The sequence below is a fragment of the Chinchilla lanigera genome, unplaced genomic scaffold, assembly GCF_000276665.1.
Source record: "Chinchilla lanigera isolate Chin_1 unplaced genomic scaffold, ChiLan1.0 scaffold00133, whole genome shotgun sequence".
Taxonomy (NCBI): Eukaryota; Metazoa; Chordata; class Mammalia; order Rodentia; family Chinchillidae; genus Chinchilla; species Chinchilla lanigera.
The window spans coordinates 385,787-409,064 of record NW_004955534.1 but is presented as its reverse complement, the minus strand read 5'-3'; the positions used below and the strand labels follow the sequence as shown (position 1 = coordinate 409,064).

Genomic DNA, 23,278 nt, shown 5'->3' with positions numbered 1-23,278 from the left:
CAGCAGTCCTCTTGCCTCAGCCTCCTGAGTGCTGGGATTACAGGCATGCACCACCACGCCTGGCACAGTGCTCAGTGTTTCAAAACACTGCAAACAACATAATCATCCTCAACATCATATCATTGGTGTTTAACTATCACTAGTAATATTCATCAGTGCTGTTACAGGTGGGGCTATACTTGTTTATCTGAGATACAAAACCAAAATCACATAAAAGTGAACAGCTCAAGGTCTGGTTGAAGCTGGCATGTAAGTGCACAGGAAAAAATGTGATGGGTAACTGACAACAATCTGTTCCCATCTACTAAATCATTATGTTTATCCACATGTGCTCTGGGGCTGAAATATTTTGTGCAAATACCACTTCCCTTCTCCAAAGACCCAAAGCGTTGCTACTAGGCTCCTTCCCAGAAATAAGCACACCACCATTTTGATTAACTTTGGCTCTTTTTTATTCAGGAAGCATACACTAATTCTTTTTATACACTTTCTTTTTACATTCCAGAAATAAGCGAAAATAGCCATTTTAAATATGTTACAAAGTTGGCTTTTGGGGCTTAATAAGCTTTTTGAGAGAGGGACCAGCCAACTGACCTTTTCATCAAAGCACCAATGTATCTTCAGTCTTTTACCAAGCTCCACCACAGTTGTGGTTGCCCTGGATGTGCTGTGTATCCGAACTGTGTGAAAGCTACAAGGGAGAGTTGCTGTGAGTCTCTCTGCAAGGCACCAAGAACAAACAGTTCAAGCTTCCTTTCTTCAGGTTGAATCAAAGTTTTTGAAACTTTTCAACTGCTCTCTCAAGTAGTGCTCTCTCAGCATGAAGACTAGAATTTGTTAAAACCCATATATCACAAGATACAATAAATCACGTCCAATATTCTGGAAATCACGTGAGAAGTTATAAATAAAAGAACACTAAAATTACTTTAAGAAAGTTTTACATCATTTAGTTGGTAAGGACATTTACACATACAGTTTACTGTTAAACATTCTATACTGGCTTCACACAAAGATGAAAATAGATAATACAAATTGATCTGACATTTTCAGTAGGTCTGGAATTGAAACTAGTTTTACTGGAGTCAATAGCGACTTTACATATTGTAGCAGATTGCTGTGCTATGCCCTTTGACATGTGAATTTCTTGGGGTGAAATTCCATTTGGATGTGTTCTTGCTTGAACAAACTACTAAATCTGAGTGGCACAGCAATATCAAAGACACAGTGACCGCACAATATCATCTGCTGGATTAAGCTAATACAAGTGGATAGAATTCTTCAGGTTCCACTATCTAATAGAGCACTATATGACATGAACAAGGTGAAACATTTTAAGAATGAATATACTCTGCAACCAGAACATGTAGCATTCTTTAATAAATCTGCCTCATTAGGCATTTACAAAATAAATTAGTAAGATCTCAATTTGCTTGGGGCATAACAAGCTCATAATGCCCTACTTGGCCTTCCTGTTTGAGCTGATCTAGTAGGTCCTCCTTCCGTCTTTTCCTGCCTACTACCAGGTACCTATCATGGCCTACCCCATGAGACTTACTCTTTAGCCCATACTTCTGAGCAATCTGATGTATTTGCTTCCGCTCATCATTAGTCAGCTCTGTAGAAAAAGTCAAATCTGTGTGGCTCTCTGAGCGGGCGTAGTTTCTGATGATCTGTTCAATATCTCTCTTGGCAATTTTGTTGACCCTCTCTACATCAAGACCAAGCCCTTCCCGCTTATGCTGCTCTTTGACTGAGATAGGCTCCCGTATACCCTCACCAGATTTCCCTAAGCCACCACCCGTCCAACCCATCTTTCTCAGCAGCTGATTTCCTATGTTATCTTCTCTGATTTGTTGTTTGTAAGCCTCTTCAGCAGAGCGGCCCTGAATTTCATTTCTTGAGATCACATCTTCAACAGTTCCTTTCTTCAAGTTGTTAATGACAGTCGGCTGGGTCTTTTTGAGGGTTTTCACAGCTTCGCCAGCAGCTTCATATTTGACCGTTTTCTTCACCCCAACTGCTTCTGCAATGACTTCACTCTCTAGAATCACCTTGCATTTCCAGCGGAGGCCCGTCATCCTTTCATAGACATATTCAACTGTCATTCGGTTAAACTGAGCTGTGTCGTTCAGCGTGCACACAGGATTGGAAGAGTTCTCATAAACTACAAGATCCTTTATATCTTTCTTCTTCCCAGATCCTCTGGGTGAAGAGCCTGAATGGCACTGCGAACTTTTGACAGATGGGTAAGTGGGTTGTGTTTTTTGAAGAATTCTCAAAGCCTCATCAGCAGCTGCATGTTTACTTGTTTTCTTGGTTCCATAACCTTCAGCTAAGCAGTGATCTTGCAAAAACACTCGGCAACGCCATGTGCGATTTGGCATCATCTCATATTTGTACTCAACTGACATTTTGTTGAATGAGGCAGAATTGTTAAGGATGCCAATCGCATCATTTGCGTTTTCTGTAATGACAAAATTGGTCCAGTGTTTGGCAGAGTTATTAAAAATGGGCTGCCCAGAAGCATCTTTGCCCATCACCGCCAGGTCTTCTGGTGGTTTCAGAGCTGGAGGAAATTCATAGGAAAGCACGCCAATCTGGCACACCACAAGGTCCTCTCCAATTGTATGCTTGAATTTTCGCCGGACAACTCTAACCTCAATACGTTTCTGCAGGAGTTTTACAGCTAGCTCAGTAGCTCGATCCCTGGACCCGTTCTTGCTGCCAGCATAACCTGTAGTTAAGTAGATATTCTGGCATCTAACTTCACAAGCATAACCATCTGTCAAAAGTTTTTTATTTTTGGGAATGTCAGCAGGAGGGATTTCTTTTAAGGGAGCGTATATATACTCGGGATTTGTCTTACATGCCTGAATACAACGAGTTAGCATATAGGTATAATTAATTTTATCAGATCCAGCAGTCATCTCTGGATTAGAAAGGTTCTTCCAGATAGTTGCTGTTAATTTTTCAATAAAATACTGCTTCTCAGCTACCACTGACTCAGGATATGTCTGCGATGGTGGAGGCTCAGGAGCTGACTGAGATTTTGCCTGCTGTGATGTGCTGCTTGGGGCAGGGTTCCCACTGTCAAAATACATGTTGGTTGTTACAGGCTGATCTTTTGTGAAAATAAATCCTGATGAATCACAATACTGAGAATTCCCATCTTGGATGCTGAAAGAGTCTTGAGTATAATCTTGGTAGATGTTTCTCGGCATGCTGGCAAAATGGGTTTGTTCATTTACCTCTTTTGTTTGAGGGCCATAAGGATCTTCCTGTCTTTCATCTTTTGTACTACTAGCTACAAAATGTACAGGCTCAAAACGAGGTCTCACATGGAATTTGGAACCGGCTTGCTTTTTAGGAGGATTTTGACCTATAGAATGAGTGAAATTTACAATTCATTAAAATGGAAATACTTCAAATGAGCCAAGCAGGAAAATAGTACTAGCCCTATCATTTGAAAGTTGCGCTGTTGGATAATATGTCTGATCACAAAACTTCAAGCCATTTGTGTGAAAGGACTCATATGAATATAAAAAGCTACCATAATGAAGAATGCTCCCTCTCTTTCCACGCATAAGGAAAGACCTTGATAGGAAATGTACCATGGAATCAGTTATGCAGGTAACTACCACACATGACTGGTAGATGCCTTTACATACAATGAGCTAAAGCACAGGTGAAACGTACTCTGTACCTGTACTGGGTAAGCTCTTCTCATCTGTGCAAAAAAGCTCACAGAAGGAATGCAAATAGTACAGATGATTCTAATGCAACAATGACTAGAGGCATTTACAAAACCTTTCTCTTCTGTATAAGGTGAGTAACTCTATGATGGTGTTTTGCATAATTGTGACTAAAAAATTTAAAGAAAAGGCCGGGTGTGGTAGCTCATGCCTGTAATCTCAGCACTCAGGAGGCTGAGGCAAGTGGATCACTGGGAGTTTGAGGCCAGTCTGGACTACAAAGTGAGTTCAAGGCCAGTCTGAACTACATAGCAAGATCTTGTCTCAAAAAAGATGGAAAAAAAAAATCAAAGAAAAGAACTGTCAAAAAATTCCAAAGGTTTTTTCAACCTCAAATTGTTAGTTCTGTCTTATTCTATACTAAAGGGTATTTGCTCTATTTTCTTTCTAGAACAGCCAGAAACCAATGATCTGTGGGGAATACCAAATCTAAAGCTATAGAAGAACTTGTATTTTTTTTTCCCGGTACCAGGAACCAAACTCACAACCTTGAGCTTGCCAGGCAGGTGCTGTGCCACTGAGCTAAATCCCCAGCCGCTAGAAGAACTTGCTGAGACTCTATTAGCCACTACCACTTCCTTCGTCCAACACTGCTCAGTAGAAAACTGGTCTATCCTGGACCTATCCAAGAGGATTCAGTTACTTAGACACTCAAATGATCACAGTAGGTTTTTCTAGTTAGAGGGATGTTCCATGGCACAGACTTCAAGGATAGCATTATAGCATGACTTCAGTATTCTTAGTTTTCAGTTCTGTTTAGCATCCTCAAAAAAACTGTACCTTGTGATCATTATGTATACCTAAAATGTACCAATAAACTTAATTATTTAAAATAATTGTACCTAAGTTAAAATTTTTTGTCTGTGTGTAACAACCAATGTTACTAGTGTTATGTAAACCATGTACCTAACCCTTATCATTTTTAAAAGGCCACATTGTTTCTTCTAATCCCACCTTCCAAAAACAAGTATACTCACCATCATATGATGAAAGGTGGCGTTTTTGACCTTTGAAAGGTTTGGACAGCATCAGATCATATGAAGGCATTTCTCCAATATCAATACCTTCAGCCATTTGCATAATTTTTTCCATCAACCGAGGGCTGTACCTATTTAAGTTAATATAACCTATAGTTAAAGCAGGTAAATATGTAGTTTTTTAAAAAAATTCTAAATTAGCTAGTCTTATCATTGCTTCTATGGGACTATCAACAGGTTATCTTGGCTATAAAACTAAATAAATCACCCTAAAATATTTACCTATCAAGTGAATAATTATGTTACTCATTAGAAATCAAGATTTTTAAGCATAAGACATACAAAACATAAATGTCAAAAGATTTTACATAAGGCTTTATCTTTAGTATGAATTGAAAATATCGGTATAAACTCATGGTTTATTTTTTCCTTTCATATACATACTATATGTAAATAATTGTCTTTATATATTTGTAGAAATACTGAGAGTGCTAAGAGCTGCTGAGTTGCTAACATCCAGATTGTGGTCACCATCATTTCTCATGAAAAGGAATCAGGGTCCTTAGAGAAACGGCTGCTTTCAAGCAGGGGGCAGGAAATGCCTAAGATGAGCCTGGGAGATCCTGTGCCAATAAAGGAAGCTGTCAAAATCATAGTAGTTGTGTCAAATGAACTCAGAAGCCGATCTGAACAGACTTCTACTGGCAATGTGAGCCAACCTGAATAGCAATAGACAATAACCAAAATGAATTAAAACACATCAAACAGATTGAAAGCTATTAGCTCATAATACTTACTAACCCATTATTGGTCACCTTTGGAGGATGGAGGGAATCAAGTCATTATTCTGCAAATAAGTAAATATTAAAGGAAGAATGAAAGCATTTACCCTGCATTTTCCCATATAAACTATCTCAAAGCAACCAAAGAATTGAAGAAGATCTCTTTTTTAGAAGCATTCAAGCTAATAAATGAATGATAGACTACTACCATTTTGCAACCCATAATAAGATAATAAACGATCAATGGTTGCTAAATCTACTGGCAAGCCAGATGTGGGGGTGCACATCTGTAATTCTAGCACTCGAGAGGCTGAGGCAAGAGGATTGCTGAGAGTTCAAGGTCAGCCTGAACTGCATAGCAAGACTCTGTCTCAAAAAACAAAACACAACAAATCTATTGGTGAAAAGTTGATGGGAGAGAACCCAGAAATAGACCCACACAAATATTCTCACACTGATGGTTGACTAAAGTACAAAAGTAATTCAATGGAGGAAGGTTGGGGATATAACTCAGCGGCATAGTAACCGCCTGGCAAGCATGAGGTCCCGAGTTCGATTGTCAGTACCCCAAAAAAAAAAAAAAAAAAACAGAAGAAGGAAAAAGAAAGAATTCAAGGAAGGATAGCTTTTGCAACAAATGGTACTGCAGGGAGTGGAAAGCTATAGGCAAAAACAAATCAAACCAACCAACCACAATCTCTCATACCTTACACAAAGATGAACTCAGAAAGCATCATAAGCATAAATGTAAACTTAGGAAACTTTTGATTTAAAAACATAAGAAAATCTTCAGGATCTAGGGCTAGGCTAACACGTTCTTAGACTTAACACCAAAGTATGATCCATAAAAGGAAATAGTGAGAAATGGACATCAAAATTAAAAAACCAAAACCAAAACAAAACAAAACTTCTGCTCTTGACAGACCCTGCAAAAAGACAAACTAAGGACCAGGAGAAAATACTTGTAAACCACACACTTGACAAAAGACTGGTCATCCCCAAACTCAACAAAAACACAAACTTTGTTTTTGTAGTGCTGAGGGTTGAATTCAGTGCTTCATACATGCTAGATAAGTGCTCTAACACTAGGCTACATCCCTAGCCCCTCAAAAAAATTTTAAAATGAATAAAAGACATTAGTAGAACATTTCACCAAAGAGTATCTAGACACTGCAAATAAGCACATGGAAAGATGTTCAACATCATTAGTCACCAGGGAAATCCAGTATAAAATCACTATGGACCAATCAGAATGGCCCAAATAAAAAATAGGGACAACACTAAATGTTGGCAAGGATGCAGAGAAAGTGTATCACTCAGACATTGTTTGAAGAAATATAAAATGGTACAGTTCATGGATAGCGAACTTTTTAGAGCTTTCAATGATGACAAATAGCCTGTTGTGGCACGCATGCCATAGGTTCGCCATCACTGGTATAGTCACTCTGAAAGCAATTTGGCACTTTCTTATAAAATTAAACATCAACTACACACAACCTAGCAACTGCACTCTTGGACATTTCAGAGAAATGAATACTTAGGTTCAAACATGAACACTCACAATAGCTTTGTCTGTAAAAGGCCTCACCGAACTCAGTCCAGATATCTTTCAATGGTTCAACTGATACACACACATCATGGAACACTACTCTGCAACAAGAAGGAATTATCAATACCTACAACAGTGTGTATGTGTGAGGCAACAGACAGATGTAGTTAGAACATTAGGGGCCCTTGTGCTACAAGCAAAAACAAATCAAACAAATCAACCGCAATCTAACTCTTATACAAAAATTAACTCAAAAATGTAAAACCATAATGCTTAAATGTAAAACTATAAAACTTTTATTAAAAACATAGTATAACATTGGGAATATTCAATATCTTCACTATGGTGGTAGATACAGAATCCTACACATGGCTAGGTGTGAGGAACACATCTGTAATACTAGCACTCAGGAGGCTGAGGCAGGAGGATTGCCACAAGTGTGAGGCCATCCTGGGCTTCACAGTGAGCTCAAGGCTACACTGAACTACATAGCGAGATCCTGCATCTCATCCTACACATTGGTTGGGGATGTAGCTTAGTAACAGTACTTGCTTGGGATGCGTAAGGCCTTGAGTTCAATCCTTTGCATTACAAAAACAAACAACAACAAAAAAACCTCACAAAAATTACCAAAAACCTACACGTGATGAAACTGTTATTGAACTAAATACACACACACACACACACACATGTAAAATGCAGGGAATATGAGTAAGATCAGTTGATGACAACGTTATTATCCTAGTTGTGATATTACAGAATAATTTTTACAAAATGTTACCACTGGAAAAACTGGGTAAAGACTACTGAGTATTTCTTTGTATTATTTCTTGCATATCAACATCAATACACAACATCAATATATACCAATCTCAATAAAAATGTCAACTAAAATTTTGATGTTGGAAAGTTGAAGTCATCTTAATATCACTGAAAGTGGGACAACCAAACATGCAGCCTCTGATGTGATACAAGGCAATGTACACAGCTACATTTATAAAGTACTTTTGTCCTCCAAGTAATTGAACCTGAATCCAGTCAGGTCCCTAATTTGCAGACCCATGTTAAACACCATCACAAGAAAATAACTAGCCAAATCCAGAATGACATAACACTGTGACAAACCTGTAACAACCCAGTCTCTTTATAAAGTAAACAGTATGAAAAGAAAGAAAGGGGGGGATGGTTATAAGTTATGAAAATAGATCAATCAAATGTAAGGGCAGACTTTATTTAGATCATGAATCAAACAAACCAACTATAAAAAGACATTTGAGACAATGAAGAAAATTGAACATGAACTAGATATTACGATGATTTTAAAGAAATTACTAATTTTTTTAGTATGAAAAATGATATTGTAGCTGGGCATGGTGGTGCACACCTGTAATCCCAGCACTTGAGAGGCTGAGGCAGGAGGATCACTGTAAGTTTGAGACCAGCCTGGATTAGAAAGTGAGCTCAAGGCCAGCCTGAACTGCACAGCAAGAGACACTGTTCAAAATGACCAAAAACAAAAAAAAAAAAAAGAAAAATGATACTGTGATTATTTTTTAAAAGGCTTATCTAATATAGAAACAAGATGTTTACATATTTAGAGGTGAAATGGTGTTAGGGTTTTCTCTAATAGACTCCAGACTAACACTAACAAAACACTAGGGACACAAGAGGTGGAATGAGAAGGGTGGCATGACAGACTGCACACCATTGCTGGGTGCTGATGGATGGGGATTCATTAAACTCTACTTCTGTGTATTTGAAATTTATCATAAAAAATGCTTTATACATACAATTAAAAAATAGCTCCTTATGAATAGATTGGCTCTCTGACAGGATCATTTTACTGCAGAGAAACAAAAACACGGGCTCAGGTGAGCTTTTGTTATGATGGCTGATGCTTGTTGCTCTTCCTGCCGTCCAACACTTCCCTGGCCTGGGACCAAAAAAAAAGATAGTGGTAGGTATTGATTTATTCCTGGTTGCATTTGGGAAGTTGTGAAAAAGAAAACCAAAGCTTTACATGAATAGGTTCTGAACTCGAAGAAAGGTAACATTTTCCATTTCCAGCACTATAATCTCCACATCCATCAGACATCTTTCCTTGCAAAGCAGAAGTCAGTACAGGGCAGCCTTCACTAACAGATTACCAGAAGCTAGCTCAGTTATAACCTGCACTTCCTACTAGCTGCTGCTAACACCAGTATTTAAACATCAAGAGTAATTTTATCTTCATTTACTCTTATCTGAATGTCAGAAAGTATAGCCTAAAACATCATACATTCTCAACATCACTTCATTTCAGATGTGGGAATCCAAATTCCAAGATAAGAGATGAAAGCAAAGGACTATGAAAATAAGAAAAAGTGAGTTCTAGTCAAAGTTCTCCAGAAACTCAATTGGAAACCAATCCCAAGTACGGTATATAACTAAAAATGGTACAAATGCCAGCTGGGACAGGAGAATGATGCACGTGGTACTCACTCCATTCACACTCTTCTCCCAAGTTTCTTCCAGCCCTGGTAATTGTTACATCTACTTACTGCTCTCTGTTTATTACAATTGTCTCCAACATTTCCCATAGGCTATAAAAATAAAACTTTGTGTAGGCTGCCAACACTGTCAGATTCTGTCCTTTATTAGGAAGTCATGATATCAAAGCCCAGCTAGCCAGAACAAGAATGGAAAAGACCACACAGTATCTAACATATGACTATTCAAAGAATAATGCAAATATTAATCTAGAGTCTTTAATAAGACCGCTCAGATTTCATCTCTGTTTCTAAAATTATCCAGAGAATAGCTGACCAAGGATAAAGAAACAGTTTTACAAATCTGAAATAAGCCAAGGCAGAAAACCTTTCATTACTCACCCTCCCCTGGTGTTTTTTTCCATACTGTATTTAAAACTCCAGAAAAAAAATGTTTAAAAAAGCCAAAACACTAAGAAAGCACCTGGGGCCAGGGATGTAGCTCAGTGGCACAAGTGCCTGCCTGGCAAGAGCAAGGTCCTGAGTTCAATTCCTGGTACCAAAAAACAAAAAAAAAGAAAGTACCTGTAAGGCCAACTACTGATAACTTCAGTAACACTATAGAGTTTTTTTATATTCCTTTTCCTGTATTTTTCCATACTCCCCCATCACCAATTGTTCATCTATGGTGACTTGCAATCTGGTGGGGGGGGGGGTTGTTCTTTTATTTATTTATTTATTTATTTTTTGTTTTTTTTTCTCCGGTACCGGGAACCGAACTCACAACCTTGCACTTGCCAGGCAGGCGCTTTTGCCGCTGAGCTAAATCCCCAGCCCCTGGGGGGGTTGTTCTTAAATCTGTTATATCCTGTAAGCTTTTTCTCCAGTCATTAACGTGAGTTTGGTTGTTTTGCTTTTGCAATGCTGGGGATTGAACTCAGGGACTTGGGCATGCTAGGCAAGTGTTCTCCACTGAGCTATACCCCAAGCTCACTATCACATGAGGGTTTTTTCCTTTTTTTATTTGAGACAGGGTCTTGCTATGTAACCCAGGCTGGCCTTAAACTCACTGCCATCCTCCTACCTCAGCCTAACTGCTGGGATTACAGGCGTGTGCCACCATGCCCAGCTCCCACATGAGTTTTAATGGCTGTACAGTGTTCTATATTATGGAATATGATATAAAGTATACTTAAGGCAAGTCTACACACACTATTATATAATGGCACTTGATTTTAATGAATATTCAGTAATAGTTATAAAATATTTAACAAATATATTAAACTACTGAAATTTGAAATGAAAGCAAAGGTTAGGGTTTTAAAGTGTAAAATTATTTATTCAAAACTATTCATAAGACTCTTAACGTTATACTTTAATAACATACAACCAGATTACTGATGAGTCCTTCAAAAGCTCCCACTCCTACTTTACAAGCTGATCAGATATGTACTCTACTATTATGGGCGAGGTTAGTTTCAAAACATAAACCCAGTTTGCATCTATTTTCTAAACACCCGTCTCCTATCAATGAGGGAAAAAAGAAACAAATAATCAAGGGAGCAAAGATAATTTCATGTTAAAGTCCACTTTCTCTATTAAGTAAACAGGCCAGGATTTTGCTCCTAATCCTATTGGTCAACAATGGAAAACTGAATGCTCTGGGTAACCAAACAGGGATGTAGTTCAGTGGTAGAGCATGCTCTAGCATGCATGAGGCCCTGGGTTCAATATCCAGCACTATTGAATAAACAAACACTGTAATTTGTAAGTAAAAATCACATAGATTCCCCAGGCATTCTATGGACTATTAAGTGTTGTATATGTAGTGGAATACAAGACTATACTAATTTTTCATTACCCATAAGACATCATCATAGAGATTGCTTGCAGAAAAAAATCTCAATAGGTTGTTTATTTTTGTGAAACAAATAAAAAAGTGAAGAGAAATACTTTCAGCTATTTTACCCTCCTGGTTACTTGGACAACAAGGGAGGAAATGATTAAAATGCAAATTGGAAACCAGTTTTATTTTCTCCTATACAGCAATGGGTTTTCTAGAGTGTCTCATCTGGAGCAGCAACAATAGCAACACCACCTGGGAACTTGTTAGAAGCACAAATTTTGGGGCAGCTCCTTAAACCTGAATCAGACACCCTGGGGGGCAGGACAGGCCCCTGCAACCTGTGTTTTAACAAGCCTAAGGGGTGATTTTGATGACTGCTTAAGTGTGAGAACCACAATTACAAAGTCAAGATACTCAAACTTGATCCATGGAAAGTGCCACTACCACGAACAAGAATGAAATACAGTCTGCCTCCCAGCACATTTGAGCCCCACCTTATGGACTTATGATACATTTTCAAAAATATCCTTCAACTAGGACATTACTTTAGCCCTAACTCAAATGGAACACAAAAAGTCCTGTCAGAGGGGGAAGGAAAATGTTCAAGTTCTTTTCACAAGCATTCACAATCTGCTCTAGATATGAGCCTTGTAAAACAAATTAACAATTTAAGTTTAGAAAGGGCTATGTCACCACGCATTCTGCAGTTTGCTGGAGAGAAAAGTATTCCATCACAGAAAAGAGCCCTGTAATATCAACATTAACACCAAGTACCAGAATACAGATTTTACACATCTCAAGATGAGGCTATAAAGCCTGCCAAAAGTGGAAGATTGCACTGGGTCTCTAGTTCCCAAGATTATCAGCCCTTCTCTTTCTCCTATATCTAAAATTATCAAATATAATGCAAACATTACTTTTCAGTTGTGCTACATGATAATGTTATGGCAATCTTTGCAGTAACTGAATTGACTTAGCTGCAATGTAATAAGACGATAGTAGACATACTATCACGGATGCACAAGCATGCACACAAAAAAGCATCCTGGATGCTTGAGCTCTGAATGCCAACCACCACCGGCTGGGTTTATGTTACTGCTCTGTGTATAAGGTTGCTGTTTTTGGAATAAAATCCTAAGATACAATGACGTAGTTTATGCCAATTACTTGCTTTCATTTCTGGTCCATCCTTCCCAAATATGGCAGCTGTGTGTCAGAGGAAAGAGCATCAGACAGGACATCAGAAGACCCTGGTCCCAGTCCCAATTGTGGGACCTTGGACAAGTCATTAAACTTCTTGGCTTTCATTGATTTAGCTGTAAAAAGTGACATACCACCTAACTCTCAAGATTGCTGTTAAATAAGATCACAAATATTTATAATGTGTTCTATGTCATGAAGCTATATACATCCACTCACACCCCACATTTATTGAGCAGCTATTCTTCTAGGCACTGAGGAGGAAGATGTGAACAAGAAAGTAAAATCCTTTTCCCTCAAAAGCTTACATTCTAGAAGGAAGGTCAATTTTATTATTAGAACAAAGGATGGTTATTCTCCCCTAGTTAAGATTTAAGGATTCTGATTCACCATGGTCTTCTGCGGTATTAAGTAGACTTACCATTATCTGATAAAGGCATCTTTTCAACTGTAAGAATACTGTTAGATGAAGGTCAACTGGATTTAACTGACTTTATTAATTACTGAGGCTTCCTCAACAGTAACCAGCTCCTCCAGTGAAACATGCACTATTTCTAATAGAAATTATACTAATCTAGAGAAGATAGGAAAAACTACATTTCTGTAATGAGATCGAAGTGTCACAGTGCATGTTGTCATATTCAATAATTAAGAGTAGGACTGGACAATCCTATTTTTCTGCATCTTTTATAGTCATTCCCAGAACTGAATTGGATCTGATCATTTTCCATAATTCCCAATAAAAAATGACTGTTAGGCAAGAATGTCACACACAAAAAAGCCCACCAGTCTGTCAAAGGAATGATTAGTCAAATATAAGGCCAATTTGGGCATTCTGAAGGACAGAGCTTCAAGTAGCTTGCTCAAAAAAAAACTGCGTTGGAACCATACTGCAGTCTCCATTGAAGGCAAAGAGCTTTCAAAGAGGCCTGTTCGAGGAAAAGGGAAAACAAATACACGCACATACACATACGCACATACACACACGCACACACACACCCCTAAAAATCTGACCAAATGCCAAATGTTAATCCTTCTTATCCCATTTAAGGTAAAAAGACAGCAATCCATATTTGCAGCAGATATATCCATTTCTTTGTTTGAGTCCAAACACATTATGCGTAAATCTGCAAGCAAGGCTGCCGCTGCCTCAGAGACCTGATACATGCTACCTCCCCAGGAGCACACAGTAAGAGGGACCCAGCTGGGGGACTTCACGTAGAGGGGGATGTTTTATCCAACGGAGATGGAAGAAGACGGTGGTCAGAAGGCTAAGATTAGAACCGCGGGGTCCCCTCCCCTCCCCCCCCAGCTCCATTGAATATTCTCTGCAGATGCTGCATCTTTGGAAATCCCTACGCAGGTCTAATGCCCTGCTATTCATTTCTCACGCCTTCCAATACCTTCATTAACCACAATAACCACCTCTTAATAATATTCTTCCAAGAGTTGCTTTATTTCCATCCCTAGTCCGGGAGGGGCCATTGATCTCTGCACCCTCCTAGCTGTTCTGTCATTCCCTGCCACCACGGTCGGCCACCCTACCCCCAGGCCAGTAGTAAAGCCTCTGATACCCTCCAGCATCTTCAAATTTCCAGCCTCTAAGCCATCATCCGCATCCCACTCCCTTCCTTACCCCAATCACCATCACCGATCTCCCCCACCCCTGTTCCTAACCCAACCTTCATCCACCACCGATCCTTCACCCTGGTCCCTAAGCCCCCTCCAAAAACGGATGTCTCACCCTATCCCCTAACACCTTCCTCACCTGCAGCCCAGGAAAACGTGGTTGGTCCAGGCGGCGGAGAGAGCAAGGAGCTGGTCGAGGGCAGCCCCTGGATAGCTGTGCAGGTGCCGACAGATGAAGCTACGCCGCAGAGCCCACTGCCAGTCACTTTCGTGGCTATAGCGCCACTGCTCCAGCACTGGCTCGGGCGGGGGCGGCGGGAGGGGCGGCAGCGGTGGCGGCGGGAGGGGGGGCAGCGGCGGCGGCGACAGGAAGTCGCCCCCCAGCAGCAGACGTCCTCCAGCCATCTTCTCCGCCTCCAAGCGGGACCTCAGGGAGAAAGCGACAACTGACCGCGACCAAGCTAGCCAGCAGGAACCGAGACCGGTTGGGAGGGGCCGGGTGAGGAGGGACGCGCTAAGGCGCCAAGAGCAACTCTGGGGGACTGGAGTGTATGCGTGGGGGCTACCGTTAGAAGGAAAAGGGGCGCACAACAAGCTCACGCACGTCCAGACACTGGGGCGCGTGATTGCTGCACTCCTCCAACTCGTGGAGGAGCAGGAGGGCTTCCTCCGCAATCACACACGAACCGTGAAAGCCGAGTAAGGCCGAGTGTTCTGCGCCTTCTCGGACCCGCAGACTCACGCACTGCAAGAGCAGCGGAAAGAAAAAAAGACAGCAGCACGTTCCGCTCCCCTTCCTCCGGGCTCTAGTCTACCTACCCGCGTGCGGCCCGAGGTGGTGAGACCAGTGCGCAGGCGCTCCGGCTGTTCCTCAACTTGGAAAAACCCATCTCAAAATCTCGCGAGATCTACTTTTTTCCCTTCCTATGACTACAGGCCTTTGACGCACTATGGTGACAAGCGGGGGGCGGGGCCTCCGGGAAGGAAATTATGAATGCTCTTTTTAGGTTTGGGATCATGGTTCCATGAAGTGCCTGGAAGATGCCCTCAGGTGATTGTTGGTAGCAGTGGTGAGCTTGACGCTTTTACCAGAAGTTCCTTCTTACTGTCTTTAGCTTTTGCGCCATTGGGAATGGCACCAGGGCCACGCGCACGCTAGTCAAGTGCTGTACTGCCGAGCTCCACCCACAGCTCTTCCTTGGGTTCCTAAACGGTGCGACACAGAGTGAGCACCCCACAGAGGCACGTCCCTGGCTTTTTTTTTTTTTTTTTGTACCAGGAATCGAACTCAGAACCTTGCACTTGCCAGGCAGGCGCTTCTGCTGCTGAGCTATATCCCCAGCGCTCTGGCTCTTTTAAATGTTCAGACAGCGTTTCGCTAAATTGCTAAATTGCCCGGGCTGGGCTAGAACTTGCCCTCTTTCTGCCTCAGCCTTCCACAATGCTGGAATTACAGGAATGCGCCATCACGCCAGGCTGTAGTCAACCTCTTTTACCGTCTGTACTCCGTTCCAGTTTTTACAGTTTTGGCCATGACTGCAAATAATTCTGCACTTTACATATCAATTTAAAACGTTCAAAATATTACAAAATAAAAGAGGCGCCCAAAGACAAGGGTTAAAAGCTGCGCAGCAGCACTGCCAAATCACTGTGTAAATTATAATCTTGGTGGGGAAAAATAGACCCGCATAAAGCTGAATGTTCCACCACAGGCAGGGCTACTGGATGCGGTGGCTTTGACTTATTGCCCTCTTTAATAATGTATTTCTATGTGATACATCTTAGGTGTATTGGAGTGACAAGAGGGGAGGATAAACAGCACTTTTCACACTGCACCGTCATTATTTTCGTGACTGTCTACTTGGTAAGCACTCATATTTATGGAAGTAATGAGAGTCTTTGAACCATCCAGTCAAAGAATACCGTACTAGGAAGGAAGCTTAGAAATAAATTCAAATCATCATTGTATGAGTGGGGAAAATAAAGCTAAGAGTATTAACTTGCAGAAGGCTGTAGAGTTTTTGGCAATGAGAAGATCAGATTTTAGGTCACCTGGCTCTTCACCCGGTATTCTTTCAGTAATGTCCCATTGTTTTGCCCTTTTTTCACAGGATGTGCAAATTTTGAAATGTATTTTAAAAACCACTTAACTTTCCCAAAATAGAATGTCAGCTCTGTGAGAGCAGGAAATCACCTGGCTCCTGTAGGCACTCCATAGATACTTGTTGAATTGAATAAATGAGTGAATGAATGAATGCTTTCCCCATTGTTCCAACCTTGTGAAGTATTTTTCCTTGGAGCCTACATTTTAAGCTAACTAGTTATTTTATAATTTCATTAACTTTACCCTGCTATAGTTGTGTCCCTTCCAAAACTCAGGTGTTGAAATTTAATGGCCACTATAATGGCATTAAGTGGTAGGGTCCTTAATCCCAGTTTCTTGAGAGGCAGAGGGAGGAGGATTGCAGATGTGAAATTTAGCAAGATCCTGTCTCAAAATAAAATTTTAAAAGGGCTGGGAATGTACTTCAGTGGTAAAGCGCTTGCCTAGTATGCAGAAGGTCCTGGGTTCAATCCCCTGCACAAGGAAAAGAAAAAACGGAGACCCTTCAAGAGATGATTAGGGCAGGAGTGACGTTCCTTCTTGAGAGGAAAAAGAGAGGGATTAAGGCCCTTATAAAGCAGGCTTCATGCAGCATTTGGTCACTTGTCCTTCTATCGTATATCATGTGAGGACAGAGTATTCCTCCCCTCTAAAGAATGCAGCAACAAGAAATCATCTTGGAAGCAGAGAACAGACCTTATCAGACAACCAAACCTGCTGGTGCCATGAGCTTGGACGTCCCAATCCCCAGAACTGTGAGAAATAAAGTTCTGCTCTTTATAAGTGATTCAATCTTAGGTATTTTGTTATACTAGCACAAATGGATTAAGACATAGCCTAAGATGTCAGCTGTCTTCAAAACCAGCATTGTAACTTCTTAGAAAATAATCTGAGAAAAACTACTTCCTTTCAGTTTGGCTTAAAACTTTCCTTCCATATAGAAACAACCTGACTTTGGAACTTGGATTACAAAATGGAAAGCAGTGAGGTGGTACATACCTGTAATCCCAATACTCTGGGAAGCTGAGGCAGGAGGATTACAAATTTGAGCCCAACAGAGGCAATTTAGTGAGAACTTGTCTCAAAAACTTTTTAAAGGTCTAGGGATAAAGCTCAGTGAAAAGACCTGTGGTTCAATCCCTAGTTCTGCAGAAAACACAGAAAGGTAATGAAACTGATACAAGAGGCCATCTGCTCTGGAACAGTCATAACTGGATTCCATTTGTGATTCCCGCTGTAGAAAAAACAGTTGAATCTCTAGAGAATGAAGCACAACAAAATTTTGCACGCTTCCCCATGAACTTCTCTTTCTGGTAATCCTTCTGACCAAATAATCCTTCAGCCAATCTATTTGAGCCCATTCCCTCCTCACAAGTCACAGGGGATTTCTCAGTGAGCAGGAGTTGAGATCCCTGAGATGATGCAGATTATCTGAATAAAGGTTAAAGAGATGTAGAGGACAGAAATGATAAAAGCAGCCACTGCAATCTTAAACCTACCCAGAAACCTATTACATCCTCCATAACCTTGTTCCTTCTCTAACACGGGCTTTTGACACTGTGTTTTTACTAAGCATATAACCCTTCTGACTTGGCTGAGCTTTTTCCCTGCCCTTAACTGTAGGGAAGCCAGTCAGTAATAAAAAGAGAGAAAGCATGATTTAACACTCCCACAAAATATCCCAAAAATTACTCAGGGTTCTTTTTTTTTGTGAGACAGGGTCTCACTATGTAGTGCAGGCTGACCTTGAACTCACTATGTAGCTTAGTCTGGCCTCGAACTCACAACAATACTCCTGCCTCAGCCACCTGAGTGCTGGGATTACAGACATGTGCCACCATGCCCAGCCTACCCAGAGTTTTTGACCAGACTATGTTGCACCACAAATGCCCTTGAGGAATGTTTACCAATAGATTAGAAGCAATAACTAGAGCTCCCTCTGCCAAGCATGGGTAATTTTCTTTTTTTTTTTTTTTTTTTTTTTTTGGTGCCGGGAATTGAACTCAGGACCTTGCACTTGCCAGGCAGGCGCTAATGCCACTGAGCTATATCCCCATGGGTAATTTGAACATCAAAATAATTAATGACAGTAATGAATGAGAAACTGATGAAACAATAGGAAGTCCTAAACCCCTGGTGATACCAAGTAGATAAAGAACAACAGAGAGAAAGGAGGGCTTTTACTTATACTGAAATACGATGTACTCACTGGGAGACATAAAAAGAGTACTAGAATTGGAATAATTTTGTAGATTGACTCTGGCAAGAATTATCAATAGATACTAAATCTAGGGGAAATTTTTTTTAATTTTAAAGAGAGAAAAAAATAAAACAGAGTTTCAAACCAGGCTAGTAGGGCAGTATAATAATTAATGCATTGCATATTGTTATCTTCATAGTAGCTATTCAGAGTACAAGATATAGGCAAGAAATATTGTCTAAACAATATTAGCTCAAACCTTTCTTTTCAATAAACTAAGAGAAACTAGCTATATAACTGTTTTAACTATCTTGTGTGTGTGTGTGTGTGTGTGTGTGTGTGTGTGTATATTATATATACATATACAGTCTTTTTCCTTTCTTCCTTTCTCCTTTCCCCCAATCCAGGTTTCTTTTTTCTCTTGAACAATTTCTTCCAAATTTACAATATCTTTTGTAAATTTTGGATCCTATTTACTCATTCAGTCTCTCATGCTAGTGAGACAATATGATGTTTACACATGTGGGTCTGATTTATTTCACTCAGTGTTTAAGAGTATGGTCTTGAGTTGCAGCCATGTATGTATAAAAGTCTCCAGTTTATCTTTCTCTATGCCTGAGTAGTGTTCCATTATATATATATTTTTCAAAAACTGTGTCTATTTTCTCTGTTCCTTGATTGATGGACATGTGTTGTTTCCAAGATTTAGCTATAACAAATTGTGCTACTATAAACATGGGTGCACATATATCGCTGTGGTTTGATGTTTTTAATTCTTCTGGGAAGACACCCAGAAAGGGAATAGCTGGATCAAATGGAACCTCTATTCCTAGTTTTTTAAGGAATCCCCATACTGATTTCCACAGTGGTTGAAGGTGTCTACACTCCCACCAGCAGTGGAGAAGGGTTCATTTTCCCCCTCAACCCCTCCAGCATTTGTTATTGGTTAGTTTCTTTCTTTTTTTTTTTTTTTTTAAACAGTGTCTCAGTATGCAGTTCAGGCTGACCATAAACTCACTATGTAGCTGAGGCTGGCCTACACCAATCCTCCTGCCTCAGCCTCCTAAGTGCTGGGATTACAGGCATGTGCCACCACAACCAGCTTGATTTCTTGATGGTAGCCATTCTTTCTGGGGTGAGATGGGATGTCAGTGTTTTAATTTGTATCTCTCAAATGACCAATGGTTTTGAACATTTTTTCATGCATTTATTTGCCATTTGTATTTCTTCATCTGAGAAGTGAATATTCATCTCAGGGGCCAGGATATAGCTCAGTGGTATAAGTGCCTGCCTGGCGGGTGTACGGTCCTGAGTTCAATTCCCGGCACCAAAAAAAAAAGTATTCATCTCAGATGCCCATTTTTGGATTGGGTCTTTGAATTTGGGGGATCTGATTTTTTTCAATTCTTTGTGTGTTCTAGATATAAGTTCTTTGTCTAAGAGACAACTGGTTATAATTTTTTCCCATTCTGTGGGTTGTCTTTTTACTCTGTTGGTAATTTCTTTTGCTGTGCAAAAGCTTTTTCATAAGGTGAGATCCCATTTGTTGATTCTTTGTAGTATTTCCCTTGCAGTCTGGGTTTTGCTCATGAAGTCTGTGCCTACACCTATGTCTTCAAGATTTCTGCCTGTTTTCTCTTCCAGTAAATTTTAGTGTTTCTGTTTTAATATTTAGATCTTTGATCCATTTTGACTTTAGTGTAGTGCATGGTGATGGATATGGGTCTGGTTTTAGTCTTCAGCATAGGGCAAGTCAATTTTTCCAACACCATTTATTAAAGAGACTATCTTTCTTCTAGTGAAACTGCATGGCTCCTTTGTCAAAGTTAAGGTGGCTGAATGTGCAAATAGTGATAATTTAACTCTTCCTTTCCTATCTTCATTCCTTTTATTTTTTCTCTTGTCTAATTGCTCTGGCTAATGTTTCCAGAACTATATTGAATAGGACTGGTGATAGTTACCATCCTTATCTTGTTCCTCATTTTAGAGTGAAAGCTTTCTGTTTTTGACCATTTAGTATAACTTTAACTTTGGTTTCTCATAGATGCCTTCAATCAGATTGAGGTGAAGACCATCTGTTATGGTTGATACATTGTGTCAATTTGAGCAGTCTAGAGGCTTGGCTAGTGACTCAAGAGTTTTGAATCTTGGTGTGACGAGGACATGCCCTTACCATGTTGTTCATTGTGTCAATTTGAGAAGTTTGAAGGTTAAGTAAGTGATTCAGCAGGGGGCCAGGGTCCTTACTTTGAATTTATCCTGAGCCTGTGCAAGAGGAGGGCATGGAGATTATGTGAGTGCTACATGCCCCCTGGGTGAGGGTAGCCTGCTTACAACATAAGGGAGGAAAAGAGGCTTGTCCCCTTCCCTTTTTTGCTCTTGCTGCTTTTACTGTCTTGTGCCACCCTGAAGTGTTGCCCCTGTGCCCTGCCACCCTGCCTTGGAGCCAGCTGATTATACACTGAAACCTCCACAAACTGTAAGCTAAGTAAACCTTTCCTTCCTTAAATCTGGGTGTTGGGTATTTTGTCTCAGCAACAAGAGAAAAGTAACCAAGACAGAATTTGGTACCAGGAGTGGTGTCATTGCTGTCACTATACCTGACCATGTGGTTCAAGAGGTTTTGGAAATGGCTTATGGGAAGTGTTTGGAAAGGTTTGAAGATATTGCCTGAAAGAGTAGAGCTGAAATGCCTTTGGCTGTTCTGTATGGAAGATTCTGGTCAGAGCTCAGAAAACCAGAATACTGATAGAAATCCTGCCAGTAAAGACCCAGCTAGGGCAGTTTCTGCTGGGAAGAAAGACTGCCCTGGGTGCTGGACTTCAGACGATGTATGTTATGGCTTCACAGAAAGTTTGTCTGCATTTTGCTTGTGTCCAGAGACTTTGCCTAAAACTGAGATTAAGGGCAGTGGACTAATTAATCTGGCAAAAAAAAAAATTTCAAGGCAGTTAAATGTTGAGGCAGTGGAATGGCTATTGTTGGGGGCTTTTAGCCAGATTTATGTTGAGAGTCAAGAGCAAGAGCACAGGGGCTGGGAATATAGCTCAGTGGTATAAGCGCCTGCCTGGCAAATGCAAGGTCCTGAGTTTGATTCCTGGCACACAAAAAAAGAGCAAAGAACCCAGAAGGATGATTTAAAGCATTGTGAGTTTGGTGAGGAAGAAAGCTCCAGTAAAGCTGTGAATTGCAAAGATAGAGCTGAGATCTTGATTGCTGAGGAGGAACAGGAGAATAGAAAAGATGGCCTGAGGGCATCACTAGGAACAGCAAGTCTCGACCCTTTGCATCATCAATCTTGCAAAAGTGAAAGACTTTGCTTTGAGAAGAAAGCCACAGAGGACCATGTTCCAGAATGGTGGAAGCTGCACCAGGTTCCAGAATGGCGGTGGCACAGAGAAATTGTCCCTCAGAATTGGATACAGACTGTCCAGTGATCCAAGCCTGGCAACTGCTCTAGGTGGCAGCAGAACTTGGCATCATCCACATGGCACTGGTTTTAGGCACATGTGGAATGCAAGAGTTCTGAGGTTAGGAAGGCTTCCACCTAGATTTCAAAAAGGCTGGAAGGCCAGGAAGTATACCCCTGAGAGGGCAGTGTGTGAAACTGTAAATGTGAAGGTGCATTGGAGAACCCAGAAGTTTGGAAAAGCCAGGAATGTGGATTGTCTAAGGAAAGCTGCAAGGAGGGAGCAAAGCAGGCCTAAAAAAGAAGGCATGGGAGCTGTAACCATCAGAAGTGCCAAAGGGATGGAGTCAGTCACGCAAACCCTTTGGAGCTCACAATGTGCCACAGATCTCTTCAGATGTTGGACATGGATCTATAGGACTTAATGTTTGGCCTGTTGGATTTTGGACTTGCTTTGGTTCCAATGCTTTGTATCCTTTTCTTTGTACCTTTTGAAATGGTAATGTTTATCTTGTACCATTGAACGTTGGAAGTGTTTAACTTTTCATTTGTGTGGGAGCTTACAACTAAAGAGTTTGCCTTATATCTTGGAGGAGACTTGGGACTTGGACTTTTCAGCAATGCTGAACTGTTAGGACTTTGGCAGCCCTTGCAGATGGACAAAATGCCTTTTGCATAAAGGGTTGCGCATGAGTCTTTGGGGGGCAGAATGTTATGGATCTAATGTAATATAATGTTGATAGGCTTCATACTGGTTCTTAAGGATTGCTGAACCTGTGTTATAATGTTCAACTTGTGAAAATTTAAGAATAAGCATATCTTTGTATCTAGAAACTGGTTTAAAGAAATGTGTCTGAAAAAAAAAAAGAAATGTGTTTCTTTGACAAGGGATGTGTTATGGTTGATATATTGTGTTAACTTGTGGAGTCTAGAGGTTTGGCCAAGTGACTTAGCAGTTTTATATCTTGGGGTAAAAAAGACATGTTTTTATTTTGGGGGGGGATGTTGCTTATTTTATTTATTTAAAAAGTTTAAAAGGTTAACTATGTGATTTAGCAGGGAGCCAGGGTGTTTATTTTGTATTTATCCTGAGCCTGTGTAAGAGGAGAGCATAGATATTATGTGAGTGCTCTATGCCCCCTGGGTGGGGGTAGTCTGCTTACAATATAAAAAAAAAGAGGCTTGCTCTTCTCTGCCACTCCCCCCTTTTTGCTCTTGTTGTTTCTGCTGTTTTCCAACACCATAAACATTTGCCCTCTGCCACTCCTCCCTTTTGCTCTTGTTGCTTTGCTGTTTTCTGCCACCATAAACTGTTGCCCCCACCATGTGCCACTCTGCCTTAGAGCCAGCTAAATATAG

General features: G+C 40.5%; 1 protein-coding gene and 1 long non-coding RNA gene across 3 annotated transcripts in view; one reads left to right on the top strand and one right to left on the bottom strand.

The window, feature by feature from the left end:
• Positions 1–428: 428 nt before the first annotated feature.
• Nkrf (NFKB repressing factor) lies at positions 429–15,102 on the bottom strand. The gene is made up of 4 exons (XM_005410440.2): positions 15,026–15,102; positions 14,346–14,633; positions 4,733–4,863; positions 429–3,382 (listed from the first exon to the last, which is right to left on the bottom strand). The coding sequence occupies exons 1-4, from the start codon at positions 15,094–15,096 to the stop codon at positions 1,425–1,427; spliced, it is 2,448 nt and encodes an 815-aa protein (XP_005410497.1). The 5' UTR covers positions 15,097–15,102; the 3' UTR covers positions 429–1,424.
• Positions 15,103–15,124: 22 nt separating this feature from the next.
• LOC106147257 overlaps positions 15,125–23,278 on the top strand; it is a 14,077-nt gene continuing 5,923 nt past the window's right edge. Inside the window, exons 1-2 of one of the 2 annotated variants that reach the window (XR_001232053.1) lie at positions 15,125–15,257; positions 15,992–16,070. This is a non-coding gene — a long non-coding RNA (uncharacterized LOC106147257). The remainder of the gene's footprint in view (positions 15,258–15,991; positions 16,071–23,278) is intronic. The other variant, XR_001232055.1, reaches the window with a different exon arrangement.

What these genes read in the sequence shown, in the direction of transcription:
- Nkrf (XM_005410440.2), bottom strand. Translation starts at nt 15,096, where the DNA reads ATGGGTTTTTCCAAGTTGAGGAACAGCCGGAGCGCCTGCGCACTGGTC. An exon ending in CCACCTCGGGCCGCACGCGG is followed by an intron (nt 14,634 to 15,025) that starts GTAGGTAGACTA and finishes TTTCTCCCTGAG; the next exon opens with GTCCCGCTTGGAGGCGGAGA. An exon ending in CCACCTTTCATCATATGATG is followed by an intron (nt 3,383 to 4,732) that starts GTGAGTATACTT and finishes CTCATTCTATAG; the next exon opens with GTCAAAATCCTCCTAAAAAG.